The sequence below is a fragment of the Gekko japonicus genome, unplaced genomic scaffold (genome assembly GCF_001447785.1).
Source record: "Gekko japonicus isolate JY-2015 unplaced genomic scaffold, Gekko_japonicus_V1.1 scaffold1035, whole genome shotgun sequence".
Taxonomy (NCBI): Eukaryota; Metazoa; Chordata; class Lepidosauria; order Squamata; family Gekkonidae; genus Gekko; species Gekko japonicus.
In genome coordinates, this window is record NW_015168078.1 from 198,242 (window position 1) to 216,293 (window position 18,052).

Below are 18,052 nucleotides of genomic sequence, written 5' to 3' on the forward strand. Positions count from 1 at the left end.
TGCACGCAGACAGTGGACTGATCATCATTTTCTTTCTTTTTTTAAAAAACAATAACCTGTTTCTTGGAGAGAATGAGAAAGGTTTTTGATTGTTTGAAGGTGATCCTACTGTACATTATCTAGACAGCTATTGGGCCAAAGGGTACTGCTGAAATATTGGCATATAGAAATAGCCATGCAACTTTCCAAGGATTCTGAACATTTCATCACAGCACAAAGGTAGAGGCAGATGTGTTAGCCATAGATTCTTTCAGTGAACATGTGCAGATTGATCTAGTCCTGTTTGTGCTGCAAGGGTTGTGCTTGTGTCCTGGTATAGCTGAATATCTGCAGTGAGCCCTTAGGCATGTTCATGCAGATTCTCACCATCAGGGCCCTGATTTTTGCAGAGTTCCTGGTCATTTGGAGGAGCCTTCATGCATACCCTTGCTGCAACTGTTGAGCAGTATGTGTAGATGCCCAGGGGGCAGTGCCAGCTGGCAAGATGCTACTTCCCTCTAAGCACTTAACACATGCTGTCACAACACTGGGGTATGCCCCCAATATTTATTTGGTCAGGCTGGCTTGGTATATAAGGAAATTTGGGTAGTATTCTGATTGAAAAATCAGTCCCTTTTGGTAGCGTGATTCTAGGCACTGGTTTTAACCATAAACATGGGTTCTGGGGCAGTAACTCACTCCAGTTACTTAAAAGACAGAATCAGAAATTTACTTACATAATAATAACATGTATAAAAACATACAAGTAAGGGAAAGGGTGTGTACACTGAAACAAAGACAAACATAAAAAACCTGACTCTCTAGCCACTAACACTGACCCTGTGCAGCAGAAGTACTGAAGAGAGTGACAACCTCTTCCTCCAGGTTCAGAAGCTCTTCATGCAGAAGGTTCTTCCCCATTATTCTCTGATGTCTTTTGCATGAATATCCTTGCCTCTTTGGGTAGTTCCTGACTCCTGGCTTTATCCTAGCTCAGCTGTCAGTTTTTGATTGACTGACCAATTACAGGGATCAGCCAGTTGATCTAGATCTTGAACTGTCAAGATCATCTGATGTCAAGCAGTTACTTTGACAGCTCACATCTGGCCACAAGCTAACTGGTAACTAACTGCAGCTGCTCATTGGTAAGGAACATGGTAGCTTGGAAACAATCCAGACAAAATTTAAGGATTAACAGTTCTACAGAAAAGGCAAATACTTAGATCCTGAGGACCAACTTTTGTGACACATACATAATTTTGAATGTGTGTGAGAGAGAAACTGACCCAATTTTTTGTTTTCTAAAATGGGAATACCAGTAGGGTTGTCAGGTCTGTGTTGGGAAGTTCCTGGAGATTTGAGGGGTGGAGCATGGAGGGGGGGGTTGAGAAAGGGAGGGACCTCAGCAGGGTATAATGGCATTGAGCTTGCCTTCCAGAATAGCCATTTTCTCCAGGCGAACTGATCTTTGTAGTCTGTAGATCAGTTGGAATTCTAGGATATCTCAAGCCACCACCTGGAGGTTAGTAATACTGAATACCAGTGACCTTGTAAATCATACACAGTATGAGCCTGTAAATTTTTTGTTCTCTTAGGGTTTGGTTGAGGTCAAGAAGGCCAGACTCTCCCTCCTGAACCAGGATTGCCTCTCTCATGTGGCCCAGTGATACAACTTCATTCATCAGAACAGAAGAGAAAAGTTTGACTGTTAGGCCAAAACTTAGTGGCCTAAAGTATGCATTTTTATACTTCTAACATTTTAGCTGTTAACATTTTTCTAGTTGATTGTAACATCTCCTGGAGCAAACTTTGCATATGATAAATTATTTAGAAGACAGCCCCAAACTAACTGCAGTCTACCAAACTGAAACTGTAATTTACAGCTTGGTGTAGTGGTTAAGAGTGGTGGACTCTAATCTGGAGAACCAGGTTTGATTCCCCACTCCTCCACATGAAGCGAGCTGGGTGACCTTGGGTCAGTCACAGATCTCTCAGAACTCTCTCAGCCCCACCTACCACACAGGGGGGTCTGTTGTGGGGAGAGGAAGGGGAAGGCAATTGTAAGCCATTTCAAGACTCCTTCAGGTAGTGAAAAGCAGGGTATAAAATCAGCTCTTATTATTATTCAGTTTTATTCCATTAACATTAAACTTTAATTTACACCTAATACCATACTGAATTATTAGTGCATTCTCAGTTTAACAAAAGAATTATAGTCAGTCATCATAGGTACATGTTATAAAAAAGCTACTTAATCCTCGAATGTTAAACAGGCATCAATATTGATCCTTTTTTCTTTTGAAGTTTGCCTATAAGCCACAGTTTTCCCCCTCTGGTTCAAAAAGCCCACTTGAACAATCAAAGTCCTTCAAACCAACAAGTGTTCCCTGATCTTAATGGGGTGGTTGCCTGCCCTCTGTTCTGCCCCCGACCCAAGTACTCCTTTATGGGTCTCAGTGTTTCTCTTCTACTCCCATTATTACTGGCTCCTGTCTTTCCCTCACCTCAGCTCCCTGGCACTATGGTTCACCTTCCTAGAGGGAGAAACTCAGAACTTGTGAGCTGGAGAATTCCCTGTCTGAGGCCTTAGAGAGCTGCTCTGAGTCACAGTGTGCAACACTGGGCAAAGACGAATCCATAGCTTGTGGCAGTGCTACCTATTCAGACAGTGATACAGAACTCTGTCAGGTCATTGCTATTTGATCCAGAAATCAATATTTTTAAGGGTGATTTCTGAGAATAATGAAGTGTCTGTGACAGATTCCAGTGAATAGTTCTTGATCATTTTAACCTTTATTAATCTGCTCAAGAAAATTTTGAACAAATCACATGTTTTGAGAGTTAAATTGCTTTCATTTTCCATTCTGGATATCTTTGAGAGAAAAGGAGCACTTTCAAATAGACATTACCATTTGGTGCAGGTCTGCTGAGATACACTTGTGAATAGCAGTTATCACTGAGCTCAGCAAACATCCCCTAGGGGACTAATGAAGTGTATTGCTGTAACATTTGTAATTGCTAAATTTTCTTATCTACAGAACGGTCAGCACCTTCTTATCTAGACACTTCCTGTAACATTGGCTTATAAATACTCTCAATCTGCTAATCGTCATCCATTTCTTCCTGTGAGTCAGCATTTTGTGTCTCAGTGACAGTCTTGCCAACCTGGTGTTTGGTCTGTTCATTCAGGAGCAAGGACCAAACTGAACAACTAATTTTCTTAAGTGTGTACACAAATAATAATTTGAATGTGCTTCTTTGGATGCTAGTCGATGACACCAAAGAAATGCTGTTTTTCTCTCGTGTTTTTCTCAACTCTGTGATTTTTTTTCCTGGTACCTCCCTCTTTTGACGGGTTGTATAACACACTAGCTGAAAACCTGCTGATCATTTCCTCTGCTCCCAGCTTTGGGGCCACTGTAGGCTTGAGTCCTGACGCATTATAGCAATCTTTGGCATATTAAAACAAGTACTGGCAAGACAACATATCTGAAAGGCCACCTTTGACCTGTATGACCCTTTTCCGGGTGGTCCTAGCTTCAGAGGTGGTGGTGATTTAATGGCAGGTTCTTCTCAGTGGTGGCTTCAAGTTATAGAACCATGGGGTGCATCTGGCCATACTCCAAAAAACCTTTTTCCAACTTAAATGGAAGGAAGGCTCCTTAGACTAGAGGAAGGCTTCAAACTCGTCTCACTTTAATGTTAGGCTAGGGGTAGAATCAATCCCATTCCATTATGTTTAGAGACATTCATGTGGCTGGCTTTTCAGTGCCAGGTGGGACTTGAATTCTCCTGAGTTTTCAGTTGATAAAATGTTTTCTTAAGGTGTGTCTTTCTGCATTTACTACTGTGATACTGCTAGTTTTGCTGCTTCCTTGTGGCTCATAATTACTTATAATTACTTATTCCTTTTTCAGTATTTGTATTCCACCCTTAGCTATTCAGTTTTTGAGAAAACTTTTAAAAGCTCCAGATAATGTAACCGCTTCTCCCTGATATTTACATGAATAGTTGCTAAAATATTATTCTTTATTAAAATATCAGAATGGGGTAGCAGTTAAAATAGTTAAAACTATAAAATAGCATTATAGTTGAAACCATTATTAAAACACAATAGCAGGAAAGGGCATTTAAAAAGTGCAAGACTTCAGACTTTAAAAACACACACAATAATAACATAGGACAACAGAAAGTGTGGGCGAAAAGAGAGGCCTTTACATGGCACAGAAAACTCATTGGTCTTGGCACTAGGTATATACCTATGAGGTGAGGAAACTTCACATTTCTGGCGGGGCAGCACAGAAGTCTTGGTCTGTCCTTGCTGGCTGGCTGCTCTACTGCTGTGTCTGGCAACACAGAGAGCTTCTCTTCTCTTGTCAGGCCAACACATATGGGATTAGGTGGCCCTTTAAGTACCATAGTCCCAGGTCATTTAGAATTATTAAAAGCCCTTCAGATTGCTCCCCAAAGTGAATCAACAGCCCCTGAAATTCTGTCATGATCTGTGTTCACAATAGCGAAAACCCTTCAACGGTCTCGCTGCAGCGTTTATTTTCTAACGGGTGGTTTTTAATTTCATTTATCTTCTGCCTTGGGGAAGCTAGGCTGAATTGCAGGATAGAAATTATTAAGTGAAATATAAACAGCAGCTTACAGCTAGCCTTGCTTTATATGTAGATTGTCATAGAATTAAAATCGGTTCCCCTGCTGAAAAGGCTATAAGCACAAACAAAAAATATTAACCAGATCCAGATTTTACAGCAGGCAGAGGTCTATCTGTGACAGGCACAAGCATCACTGGTTGTCATGCTCATGCATTCTGCTCCCTCTTCTTCTTCCCTCTTTGTCCCCCTGTGCCTCTGCTGAACTGAAAACTTCTGGGTTTGGGAAGCCTAGAATCCAGCTTCAACTCTAAATCCTGGTTTGGTGGGGGAAACGAATTCCAGCTCACCACGCAGCCCATGTTTGGCCATTGTGGCCAATTAGAGGCCTTCAGTTGCTGTCTGCATGAGCCATGATCATTGGGAGGGGCAGAGAGAAGATACTTGCTGCTCTTTGCGGTCATAAAGATTACGTAAGTTATCCAGATAGTTGGCCAGTTGGACCAGATGGCAGCGGCTGCTCCATTTTTCGTGTATAGCATTTTATAGCCCCAGATAATTTCTATAAATAATTCTGCCAAACATGTTTACATTCCCCAGGAAAAAAAGAAATTATTTAATTACCAGATCCTGAGGGTTCCTATTCTGATGTTAGTAAATATTATGATGCTGGAGTGAGTGACTCAGCTTGCCTGAACTCTTAAGTGTGTAGAGGTGTTATCTCCTTGAATGGGATGTCTTTCTTTGTCTTAACCTGGGAGCTGCCCTCTGACAGTTTGGTTTAGTGGTTAAGTATGCGAACTCTAATCTGGGAGAACTGGGTTTGATTCCCCACTCCTCCACTCACAGCTGCCGGATGTCCTTGGGCAAGCCATAGTCCTGTCAGAGCTGTTCTTGAAAAAGAGCAGTTTCTGTCAGAGCTCTCTCAGCCCCACCTACCTCACAGGGTGTCTGTTGTGGGGAGGGGAAGGGAAAGGAGTTTGTAAGCCGCTCTGAGACTCCAAGTGAAGGGTGGGGTATAAATCCAATCTCCTCCTCCTCTCTCTCCATCTACATGGCCTTACCTGGAGAGACATGTCTCTGCAGATCTCTCCTGTGGCTACAATGCCCTCCTACTCTCACACACATGATGCCAGACAAGCTAGCCATTTGCGATAGGGAAAGTATTCTTTAGATTAGACTTCTTTCTTTTCTTTTGATTGCAACTTGAATGTGAACTGGATCTACTTGGATAAATGTAAATTTACCTTTTTTGCAATATACTTCTTGAGAGATTTATTTCCTATGCTCGGTATCATGCTTCTATGACTGGGCAAACTCTGCTATATTAAACAAATATCCCAAATGAGACCTAATTAGGCTGTTGCATTCCATAGAGCTATAGTCTGAAATGGAAGTAGGCTATAATATACTCCATGTGTAGGGACTGACATGCTGTTTTGCCCAATCAAGCAGGTGGCATTATATCATGCTGGAGTGGAGCGAGTTGGTAATGTCAGCAAAGGAATGGGAGATTGACATCAAAGCTTTGTGACTCCCTCTTCTATATCTTTCTGGTGGTGCAAAGAGCCATCGAGTTACAGCTGACTTATGGCAACCCCCTTAGGGTTTTCAAGGCAAGAGATGTTCAGATGTAGTTTCCCATTGCCTGCCTCTGCATGAAGACCCTGGGCTTTCTTGGTGGCCTCTCATTCAACTATTAACCAGGGGCAACCCTGATTAGCTTCTGAGATCTGTCAAGATTGAGCTAGCCTGGGTTATGTGTATATAAATGTGCTTAAGTTGTTGAGATGTTTAATTTTCTTCTCTTGCATTGAGAATTAGGTTTTCTAGTGCCGCACACCTTGGCACCATACCATACTTCTGTGTCTCTCTCCTCTCCATTCATCTGCATGGCACAGGAGGAGGAGCTGCAGATGTAGCCCTAGTGATGGAGGGAATAGTAGACAGAGAACCTTTTTCTTGGGCTCCCAAAACCTGGAGCCAGCTTTAGGGCAGTGTTCTGCTGCAATATTTGTCAGTCGAATGACAGGTTTTTGAATTCTGCTTGCTGACTTCAGCCAAAAAACAAAAAAAGCTTGTTGGTCCAAATTCATTGCTTTGGAATAAGTGTCAGTGAATGGGGGGGAGTTCAAAGCGTTTTCCCTTTTTAGAATGTCCTTATATGAGAGCAGTGTTTGTTCAGGCTTGTACGTATGATGTATTGTGGTAATTTTCTCCTTGCAGATTGAGAAGTTACAAAACCAGATTGAAAGAGAGAAGCAAAGCAATCAAGACTTGGAGACATTGAGTGAAGAGCTTCTAAAAGAGAAGGAGGAGCTTCAGGGCATAATGGAGACCTTAAAGGCCGATAAAGAGAGACAGGTATAAAGAAAGGTTGGCCTCAGATTTTCCATCCAGAGGCTTTCTCACGTGGCTATGTAGAAAACTTTATTGGATTCCCAATGTAAAAGCCACCGAAGATTTTTCCCGGCTGGCAGGTTTTGTTCAGTGAAAAAGCAGTTTGTCCAATTCACCTCTACCAATTTTATCATCTTTGGGCATTTCCTGACCTTTGTGTTAGTTTGGAACTAGTGCCAGGAGGATATAGCTCAACTTCCGTATTGGTAGAGGAAGAATCACAATGCCTTTGACACCTGCTGCTTTGAATAGCTTCAGCCACTCATATTTTAAGTTGGCAAGTGGGGTTTTTTCAAGCTTGGTATGGCATTATCCACATGTTTAAATTAAAAGAATTAAACATGTATTTTGCCTTTAAAATTAATCTACCAAAGTTGATGTGTAGCTTTGTATGACACACATAAACAGAAAGCTGTTCTTTCCAGAGAATTTGAAAGTGTTGGGTTTTATCCTGCCTAGTGCCAACAGAAGGAGCATGGATCTTGCCATGTTCCCCTTCTGTAGTTCCTTCTGACCTGCCCCCCCCCAGTAGATTTCCAGGGTCGTGATAACCATATGGATTAATAGCAACATGGGTAGGAGGCTGCACTTTAGATAGAGAAGGGGACACAGTCACATTTCCTGCCCATTCTGTCAGTGGAGTAGTCTAGCCTGGAAGGTACTGTGACATGAATCAGCCAGCTGAAGTCAGCTGAGTCCAAAAAATGGGCCAGTTGCCATGCTAGATAGAAATAGGAAAAACATGCTGTTATCTGTTCCTTGTGGAGTAAGATAGTTTTGCTCCACCAGAAACACTCTTTAAGGTCTCCGACTTACCAGCCAGCATCTTCTGTGGCTTGTCTGGGTCATTATTATTCCTATGTTGTAGAGAGGTAAAGAAAGCTGAAAGTGATTTTTGTGTATAAGTGATGCTAGCTCGCCTTTTGTGCAATGCTTCTGTCTTAACTACACATGCACACTCACACATAGAGACACTACAATTCTAGGGAAAGCATATTTAAATGTGAGGGATTATTTTGCAAGTGCTGGGTGTGTCAAAAACACAATGCCTCCATAGGGCACAGACCTAGTCTGACTCAAAGGTCTTTAGAAGCCCAGTCTGTCAGATATGGTGGAGCCCCTCATCAAAGTAAAAATGTTGCTCTGTCACGGTCATGGTCTTTCTGCAGTGACTCAGCTGGATTGGTGTTGGTTGCAAACCAATGGGTAAGTCAGAACTGGAAATGACAAAAGAAGGGTAAATAAACATAACCCAGACCAAACTGAAGTAGGTAACTGAAGGTTAAGAACATATACATGTATAGGCCCAATAATGCTGTGGTCAAATTAAAAATTAATGTTATTAATAAAATAAACAAATAAATAATATTAACAAATATACAAAAATATACATTATTTGTTTCACAGTAGATTTAAAACAGATATTGGCCCTCACAGTAGCCTCAGTTATCATTGATGATGTACAATGATCCAAAAATAACAAATATTGACCCTGAGTAGATGCATTCCGGCCCAGTTGGCCTTCCTCGGTGGTCAAACTAATAACATTACAACATGTCTCCTGACATAAGAATATAACATTCATTTATCATAAACTGACCATGGTGAAGTTATTCTGATAACTATTGTCTATGACCAAAGGCAAGGATATTAATCAAAAGCCTCATTCTTGAGAGTACACAGCCATGGGCAGGTACACGTTCCTATAGCAATTATTCAGTTGTGTACCTTTCTTGCTTGGTCAGAAGAATTCAGTACAGCCAGGAGGCAATAGTGAAGATGCATTATTGGGCCAATACATTTATATTTTCTTAACCTTCAGGTACTTAATTTAAGTCAGATCTGGAGACAGCTGGACTGGAAAGCCAGTGTGTCTTCTGGAAGATCTAGAATGAATTTCCTCTAGGAGTGTAGAAGGGTGTTTGTTGGTCTGAGGTAAGCTACCTCTTCCTCCTGACTTTTAATCCCGGGCTGGGTTGAAAGATGTAGTCTTGAGACCGCTGTGTGTTGATGCCAGCACTTCTAGCCTTTCTGTGTTGGCCATGGCCTTATCATGCCATGGATGTGGCACTATCCCTGACCAGTACAAAATTTAATTTATTGCTATGAGAGCACATAACAGATTGGTGCAACCACCCAATCTTTATACTCATGTACACTTTGCTAGAGTGCAGTTAATGATAGACCAATCCGCCCTCACATATCTGGATCCCCATGGGAGCTTTCTGGCATTCAATTTTCCACCTCATTTATTTTAAATATAGATAAAAGACCTAGAAAAAGAAACCCATCATCTCAATCAACTGGTTTTATCGCTAAGGCAGAGGTCACAAATCAGCAGTGAGGCCAGAGTGAAAGACATTGAAATGGAAAACAGAATACTCCATGAAACGGTGACCCAGAGTAGTAGCAAGCTTAGCAAGCTGGAGTTTGAGAAGAAACAACTGCAGAAGGACTTTGAGCAGGTTAAAGAGAAGGTGGAAAGAGTAGAAGAAATGGACAAGGAGCTTCATCGGCTGGAAAGGGAGAATGAGCAGCTCACCAAGAAAGTTGTGGCCATGAAGGTCACTATAGACAAAATGGAGGTTCTTGAGCAAGAGAACAGGGGTCTGGAAATGGAGAACAGGAAGCTGAAGAAATCACTAGATACTTTGCACAATGTTACAGTCAGACTGGAGAGCTTGGAAAAGGACAACAAGGAATTAGATGAAGAGAACTTGGAACTCAGGAGGATGGTGGAGACAATGAGGTTCACCAGCACAAAAATGGCTCAGATAGAGACAGAAAACAAAGAACTGGAGAGGGAAAAAGAGGAACTTGGAAAAAATGTGGAAATGTTAAAGATGCTGGTCAAGAAATCTGACAGGTTAGAGCTGAGTTACCAGAGTGTCAGTGCTGAGAACCAAAGACTTCAGCAGATCCTGGAGAACAGCAGCAAGAAAATCCAAGAGTTGGAGAAGGAACTCCAGGGCACCGAAGGTGAAAACCAGACTCTCAGTAAAAGATTAGAAGAGCTAAAGGTTTCAAATAAGCATCTGGAGTGGTTGGAAAATGAAAAGAAACAGCTTGAGCAAGAAGTGTCCCAGCTGGACAAGGACAAGAAGATGCTGGAGAAGGAGACAAAAAGGCTTTGGCAGCAGGTGGAACTAAAAGATGCCAGTTTAGATGACAACACTGCAAGGTTGGCAGCTCTGGAGAAGGAAAACAGAACACTAGAAAAAGACCTTACTAGGTTCAGAGACTCGTCCAGTAAGATGAAAGAATTTGAGAAAGACAATAAAGACCTCCTAAAGCAAGTTACCATTGATAAGAGAACACTGGCTACATTGAGAGAGGTAAGCAAAGTAGCCTTTGTCTGAAGAGACCACGTGTTTCTGCGTCTAGCATAGACAGAACAAGTATGTATGTTTCTCTGAACCAAACGAAGAATGAAGGAGACATTGTGTGGTGGCTTGGAGCATTACATTTTGTCATGGCCCCAAAAGAAAGAGAATATATTCTCATGACACTGCAGGTGATAGGCACAGAGTCCTGTGACACAGAAAATACTAGCTTGCCTGAGAATCCTGTGACTCACAGCTGTGTGAATCATAATTTGATGGAAATTGATGCTAATTAGTGTCAATAATAACTTCAAAAGTTCATCAGTGTGACAACATTCATAAAAAATCTTCCCCCAGCCTGTGCCATAAAATTTGGTAGAACCCCCCCCCCAAAAAAAACACACACTATATATATATTCACAAAGTTGTAACGTCTAGAACCATCACTGAAACACTCTTCAAAAAAAGTTATCTTTTAAAAATGATGCGTTGGAGCCTGCCTAACTTTCCTTGGTCAAAGTTGCAATTAAGAGAGCCTGAGCAAAAATCTGTATCACCCTTTAATATTGTAACTGGAGAAAGTATCCTATAGCAAATGTTAGATGAGTTGTTTCCACAATGACTTCACGTTTTCAATGAGAGTGCAGTGAGAGCTGCGGATTGATTCAGGGTCAAGTGAACTAATTTTGGTGACAATAAAAGTGGTCTTGGAAATTCTTAGTTCAACTCAGTCAGCTGAAGTGGACTAAATTTATGTACAACTCTGGTAAAATAGGTCAGACGAAAACTGTGGAATCTTCATGTTATAACCATCAGGTTGAATACATAAATCAAGGTTCCTAGAGCTTCTTCTTCCTTTACTGTGTCATTTGGTCTGTGAAACCAAGAGCTGTTCACACATGAATGTCGTACACAAATGTTGCTCCTGTGTTGGCCAGAATAAATAACCACCACATTTATGTGCAACAGCTGCACATACCTGTTTACAGAAAACAAGTGATGTGCATTTGTCTCATGTCAACAAAGTATATATGGTGGTCTGATAGTTTTCTTCTGTGATAGCTGTATCCTTGTTAGGAACAGTCTTGGGTGAAGCCATTCAGAAGGCCACCTCCCAGAGTTATGCTGCCAAAATGCACTTGTTTTTCTCTCACTATGCCCGCTAATCAAGTTTAGTGCTGTTTTCAGGATTTGGTTCTTGAGAAATTAAAGAGCCAGAGATTATCCAGTGAGCTGGACAAGCTTGGCCAGGAGCTAGAGAAGATTGGATTGAACAAGGAGTTGCTGCTACAGGATGACAATGGCAACAATGACAAGTGAGGCCTTTTTCTGGTGGTTCTGTGGAAGGCTTTTCTGCACGTGATGTCCTAATTTTGGTCTCATAGGTTCTAGACTGGGTCTCCAACAGGTAGCTCTTGAGCTACGAGTAGGCTACTGGCTGCTGTGGAATAGATTGTGCATCCCCAGGAAAAATATCACAGACAAAAAAAATCTGTTCTAGGCCTTTTTAATTAAAGGTTTTATTTCTTAAGATTTGTCTCTGTGCTGCTTAACTGATAGCTTCATTTGTAGTGTTCTTACTAGTCCATATTTTATTTCTAGGACAGAATAAAATATAGTAATGTGCCAGGGTGGGGGGAATGGCTCGGAATATTAATTTTTTTTGTTACTCAGAAGCAGCTCTTATTAAGGAATAGATTGGCAACCAGCATTCTGGATAATGTTTTTTTCTCTTCAAAAGCAGTCTGTAGGCTTGATAAGATCTTCCTTGGAGAACAGGAACCAGTATTCGGGTCTTCTCCACACAGTGTAGCTGTATCAAAGGAACTGGACTGCCACAAATTATCTCTTTAGGAGGTATATGTAGAATAGAAGAGAGCCTTCTATCAAACCTAGAGGAGTGTAGAGAGAAACTAATGGATGCCTTTCCAGGGAAGTCCAGCTCCTGTTACTGTTCAATTTTTACAACATCCACACCACATAATTGAATCTACTTTCATGTCAGTTTGGGTGTACCAGCTGAGTAAAAGTCACTGTGTGATAGCAGAGGACTATGTGAACATGAGATTTTTCCCCTCCCACATTCATCTGCTCTTAATGTTGAGCAGGTGATCAGTGTCCATCCAATCAATAGCGCCAATCATTATAGACGGAAGGGTCACCCATAATGGATCATTACTCTGAGTAGATGCTGCTGCTTTCTTTATAACTGCATATACCTGTGGGAGCTGGATGTGAATGGTTTTCCTAGGCTTTTTCTTTTATGTTATATCTCTTTAATTTATTTATTATATTCCTATCTTGCCATTTTCCATCGTGGAAATGAAGGTGACATCCACAGGATTCCCAGGAGGGCTACCCTTCAGGCACACTGGCCAGATCCAAACAAGCTTAGGTTCAGCAAGGTTTACTATATCATACACCTTCCCACTATGCCTATTTGATTTTTTTTTCTTACCAACTAAACAGATCTTTGCTGATGGGAAATATGCCACTGATAGAAAACAAATGTTGTTGCAGGTACATATCTAATGTTTTGGAGGAGTGGTTGACTTCTCTCAAGTGGAGATGTCTGCGTGCTATCCAGTATTGAAATGTTTTTGCTGTTATCCACAGGAAATACAAGATCCTGGAAATAAAGACTGAATGTGCAATAAAGACAACACTAGCCAATAAAGAAGAGAAAATTGCTTTGTTGGAGGCCCAAGTGCAAGAGTTTCTTAACTTAAATCAGCACCTACAGAATGAACTAAATACGGTAAAAGGGAAAACCTTGTTTTATGTTATGAGGTCTAGGCATTTCAAAAACTTGGTAAGCTTTCAGTTTTCTGTTAGGAATGTATGGTATATTGGAGATAGAAATGTTGTGCATGTGGCTTGGAATAATTATGCAGTCTTTGGTAGATGTTTGATTTATTCATCCACATGCAACATTAATAATGGAAACAGGCAGATTAGTTCTTCATACATGGGCATTATCCAGCTTGTTGTTTTCAGGCATGCCACACCTACTACCAAATTGCTGAGACTAAAGCAAGAATTCCCCAAACTTTGTGTAGAGTGCACAGGGTCCACTCAGAACAGGAACTCCAGCCTACAGCATGTGAGGCTATATCTTATTGTACATTCCAAACTAAACTTCGGGGAATGCAGCATCCTTCCCATTTCAAGTCATCAGAGGAGGAAACAGCCACTAGTGCTGTTCTGCAAACACTTGCACATGAGTTCGTGCAGTGCTGTAACTAGGTTCTTTAGCAGCTCTCATGCTCTTGTGACAAGCTGTCGCTCAAGTGGAGGAACAATCTAGGACTTGGTTTTCTTTTCTTGCCGCAGTGCTAAAGCAATCAGTATAAAATGCCCCTTCTGCATGTAGAACAGGGGTTGCCATCTAGTCAATCATGAAAATCAGTATAAAATGCCCCTTCTGCATGTAGGACAGGGGTTGCCAATGCCATCTAGTCAATCATGAACATTGGCCATGCTTCATGCCTTCTACATTTAGAAATGCAATCATCTCATGAAGCCTTCCAGATGTCAAAACGTAGATTGTGGAAACAGAAAACTTGGCAATCAAAAAAAGATTGCCATACATAAGAAGTACCTTAGAAACTTTTGAAGATACTTAGAATCCCCTTTGAAAATATTTAGAATAGAAAAAAAAAAGAAATGGTCAGACTTGTGAACGTGGCAGTGTATATTCAGCAAATAGAACTTCTTGCTCATTTCTAATTTAGATCTGTTGACCTAAGAGTTGTCCTCAGTTGTATGTTTGACTATGTTTTTCACAGGTAAGGAAGGACTTTGAAGGTCTGAAGCAGAGTAGAAAGGATGAAATGCATGTGCTGAATTCATTGCCCTCAGAGAACGTTTCTAGTCATCAGGCAAGAGAAAAGTCAGAATTGCTTCACAAGGAAGCAACTATGGAACTTCTGAAAGTGAAGGACCGAGCTATAGAGCTGGAAAGAAGTGTAAGTTTTGCTATTTCAAATCTGTTTTATTTATTTTAGTACTTCTATCCTGTTTTTCTCCTGAAAGGACCCAAAGTGGTGTATGAGAAAAATACCTAAATAAATCAGTGTAAATCAAACAACGCCCCCCTCCAAAACAAGTGCATCTCAAAGCGTGTGCCACATGCTGTGGTAGACATATTTTCCTATATGGAGGTTCTCTTTATAGCAAAACAATATGCAAAGTGGCTCTTTGGGCATGATCAGTCTGGGGCTTGCTCTTCCCCAAGCTGGGATGGGTAAAATCACCATTAAAATCCCACAGAGGCACCATCAAAGAGGGAGAAATCCTCGCTTTTCCTTCGAAGGAAGGGGGAGGAGAGTTATTTAAGCAAGTGTTTTCCAAAATGCCTTTCTTGTGGGAGCCTTTTGGCAGCCTCCACACAGGACTTGCCTGTCAAGGAACCACATACTCTTTGCAAGGGATTCTTGGTATGCTTCCTGGTGCGCACTTGGGTCATTGGGCAGGACTCTAGGGCCTCACAGGACTATAGTTCCTCACAGTTTCTCCATTTGGATAGAGGGAGAGTATAGGCTAGACCAGTGATCTCCAACCGTTGGTTCAGGATTCTCAGGTGAGTTGTGGAGTCCCCCCTGCTGGATCACATGTCCCTAAAGGGCCATCAGGTTTGGGGTTTTTTTGCTGTTTTGGGGAAGGACCGGCTGCTAGTGCTCATACATAGAAAGCAAGCTTGGCATGCCTCCTGCCTTTCCTTATATGCAGACACTGATAGGAGCAGCAAGGAGTTGAGGTGAGGTCATTCATTGGAGATTCCCTTTTAGCGTTGACAAAGGCAGACACACAAACACACACCCCATGCTAACCTTCCCTCATGTACCGTGGTCAGGCCACTACCCACTCTGCTCACTTGGTCCTACAGTGCTGCATGTATGCTTGCAGCACAGAATAGCCCTCAACACCGGTATGGTAATATCTTTGGCTTCTCTCCTTCCTGTCACATGACTTCTTTCGTACTTGCAGCTCATGTTGCTGCCTGGAAGTGGAAGGTGGGTCCTGAGTCTGGAAAGATCGAAGACCGCTGCTCTGGAATGTCTGTGCCCCTCCTCCTTTTATCTAGATTCTAGGAGGGAACTTTGGTAACAGTGGCCATGTTGTGTTGCAAGATTATCTAGATTCTAGGAGGGAACTTTGGTAACAGTGGCCATGTTGTGTTGCAAGAACATGGTCTGCATTCTTTATCTTCTCACTTGCAGAATTTCTGATAGGTTCCCAGGGGAACTCTCGAGTGCAGTTTGAATACCAGTGATCCTAGAAAAGAAGCTGAATTCTCACTTCTGTTCCTTTTGTGTTACTGATACAATAGATAGGTGGAAAAGGGGCCATTGCATCCATTAGTTCTTTCTTCCATCTGTGATACACCCTTGTTTGAAGCCATTAAATGGAAAGGTACTTAACAAAGTAGCTGCATTTTAAATAATAGAGGCAGGTTGTTCTATCCTCTTATGCATCACAATTGGTCTCTGAATTCTTTGCTCCCTGTTTCCTCCTGCTTGCATCTCAAAAAAATTCTGTTTTTCTCAGAACGCAGCCTTGCACACAGAGAAGAAGCTTCTCAAGGAACAATTAAGACATGTGGAAACCCAGAATACCTCCTTCAGCAATCAGATCCTTACACTACAGAAGCAAAACGTCTTTCTTCAAGAACACAACACTGCAATGCAAACGCAAACCGCCAAACTCCAGGTCAGTAAAGCCCCCAGGAGCTTCTGCTGGAAATGTTCCTAGCTGGCTTGTTTTAGAGAGCACTGGAGGAAGTGCCAGTTACCTAGTGTTGGTCTTATCATTTCAGGTGTTCATTTGGTTGAGAATATGATTCTTCAGGTAGTGAAACTGTTAACTTTAAAAAAAGAAGAGTGTGGTTTGTTCTGTTCTGGATTTGGTGCTATTAACAACTAAGAGGGACATTTCAGATATGTACTAAAATAAATGCAATAGTACAGTTCCATATGTTATTTGATTTTGTTAACGTTATCAACATAACGGTTTGTGCTGCACACTAGGAAAAATATCTACTTTTTTTGAGAGAGAGCCAGTCTGGGATAATGTTTAGAGAGCTGGACTAGAACTGGTGAGTTTCACGTTGCTCGCTCAAATGCTCTCCGAGTGACTTGGGCCCCGTCACTCCCTCTCCAGTCTACCTCATAGGCTGATTATGAAGATAAAATGGAAGAGGGCAGAATGGTATTTATCTGCTTGAGCTCTTTGGAAAAGGAAGAATAGGATTAAAATTACAGATGTAGAAAGTGAACACCATTCATGAGCAAAACAGACAGAAACCAGTCTGAAATTTTAAGTATTGTGCCAAATAATAGTTACTGCTCCACAGTGTTGTTACTTAAGCTGTTCTTCGGTATGATTTCCTTTGAACTGTGACAGCTTTAGAGCTTGAATGGTTCTTAAAGGTTTTTCCCCCCCCAATGGCATTGGCTTCGGGGCCTTTGGATAAGAAAAGACTTAAGTTCCTGTTTAATTAGTTACTCTGATTGCATTTTGTCAGGGAGAACGAAAGCGAGTCTGCAGTTGGTACCAGTGGGACACATTTTGGTTTTTAAATCAACTGACACAGCCAAACCATGCCATAGTGGAAGATTTTGCAGTGAAAGGGGCCTAAGATCAAGGGGAAATTATTTCCACTTGCTATAACTCTAAGTATATGTCTTATCACTTAAATATTCTAGGTCAGGGGTGTCAAACTCATTTGTTATGAGGGCTGGATCTGACATAAATGAGACCTTGTTGGGCTGGGCCATGTGTGTCATAAAATGTAATGCCAGGTAGCAGATATATAAACTTTGAAAAGGACACAAACACAAAGATTTTTTTAAAATTTAAAATAAAAGCATGCTTAAAACATTAGCTCTGTAAGCTGCAAACCTACTTTTGATTTATTGACATTCACCACAGAGATCTCATGCGCAGAGTTCTGAGTCTAGGACCCAGGTTAAAACATGAAATGGCTGAGTGATTAAGAGGGTCTGGTGAAGCAAGCTATGATGCAGCAGCAGCAGAACTGGAAGCAGGAGATGGCCAGTTCCACTGCGGGCCTGATGGAAGCCCTCCGGGGACCTGATCCAGCCCCCGGGCCTCTGGGTAGGGCAGGATAGAAATCCCAAAAATAAATAAATGCATGTTTGACACCCCTGTTCTAGGTGGTATTATTTTTCACATAAACAAGCACAGGCTAAAATATTTTGAACAACCAAAATTTGCTTGCTGATTTGGATTTTAATAAATAAATAAATGTTTGACACCCCTGTTCTAGGTGATATTATTTTTCACATAAACAAACATAGGCTAAAATATTTTGAACAGCCAAAATTTGCTTGCTGATTTGGATTCTGTAGAAATCGGTACCAATAATTAATTTCCAAAAATATAAAATGCCTTTTTATTAGGACCAGCCAAAATAACAAAAGCACATTTTCCAAGCTTTCAAGTTTTCCAAGCTTTCAAGCCTTCAACAACATATTTTCCAGGACTCTTTGCCAGAATGGATGTGAAAAAACAAAAAGGGAGACAGGGAGAAGAACACACATATAAGACCGGTGTGTTAAGGCTTCTTTGTCTTTGTGTTGTGTTAGCTGGTTGACTAACTTCAGTAGTCTACTTGTTGATCTTCTTTGGGAACAATTCGTATGAAGCTAAAATGTGGAATAGTATCAATCTTTCACCGAAGGGGCGGGGTGTCCCCTGTTGATCCTATACTGTGAGATCTTTGAC

The 18,052-nt window shown here is 41.4% G+C and overlaps 1 protein-coding gene across 1 annotated transcript in view; it reads left to right on the top strand.

The window, feature by feature from the left end:
- Positions 1–18,052, top strand: part of CCDC88C (coiled-coil domain containing 88C) — a 158,609-nt gene that overhangs the window by 121,755 nt on the left and 18,802 nt on the right. Inside the window, exons 15-20 of the mRNA XM_015414665.1 lie at positions 6,807–6,944; positions 9,245–10,315; positions 11,492–11,619; positions 12,920–13,061; positions 14,092–14,271; positions 15,854–16,015. Coding sequence (XP_015270151.1) covers positions 6,807–6,944; positions 9,245–10,315; positions 11,492–11,619; positions 12,920–13,061; positions 14,092–14,271; positions 15,854–16,015 — 1,821 coding nt within the window. The remainder of the gene's footprint in view (positions 1–6,806; positions 6,945–9,244; positions 10,316–11,491; positions 11,620–12,919; positions 13,062–14,091; positions 14,272–15,853; positions 16,016–18,052) is intronic.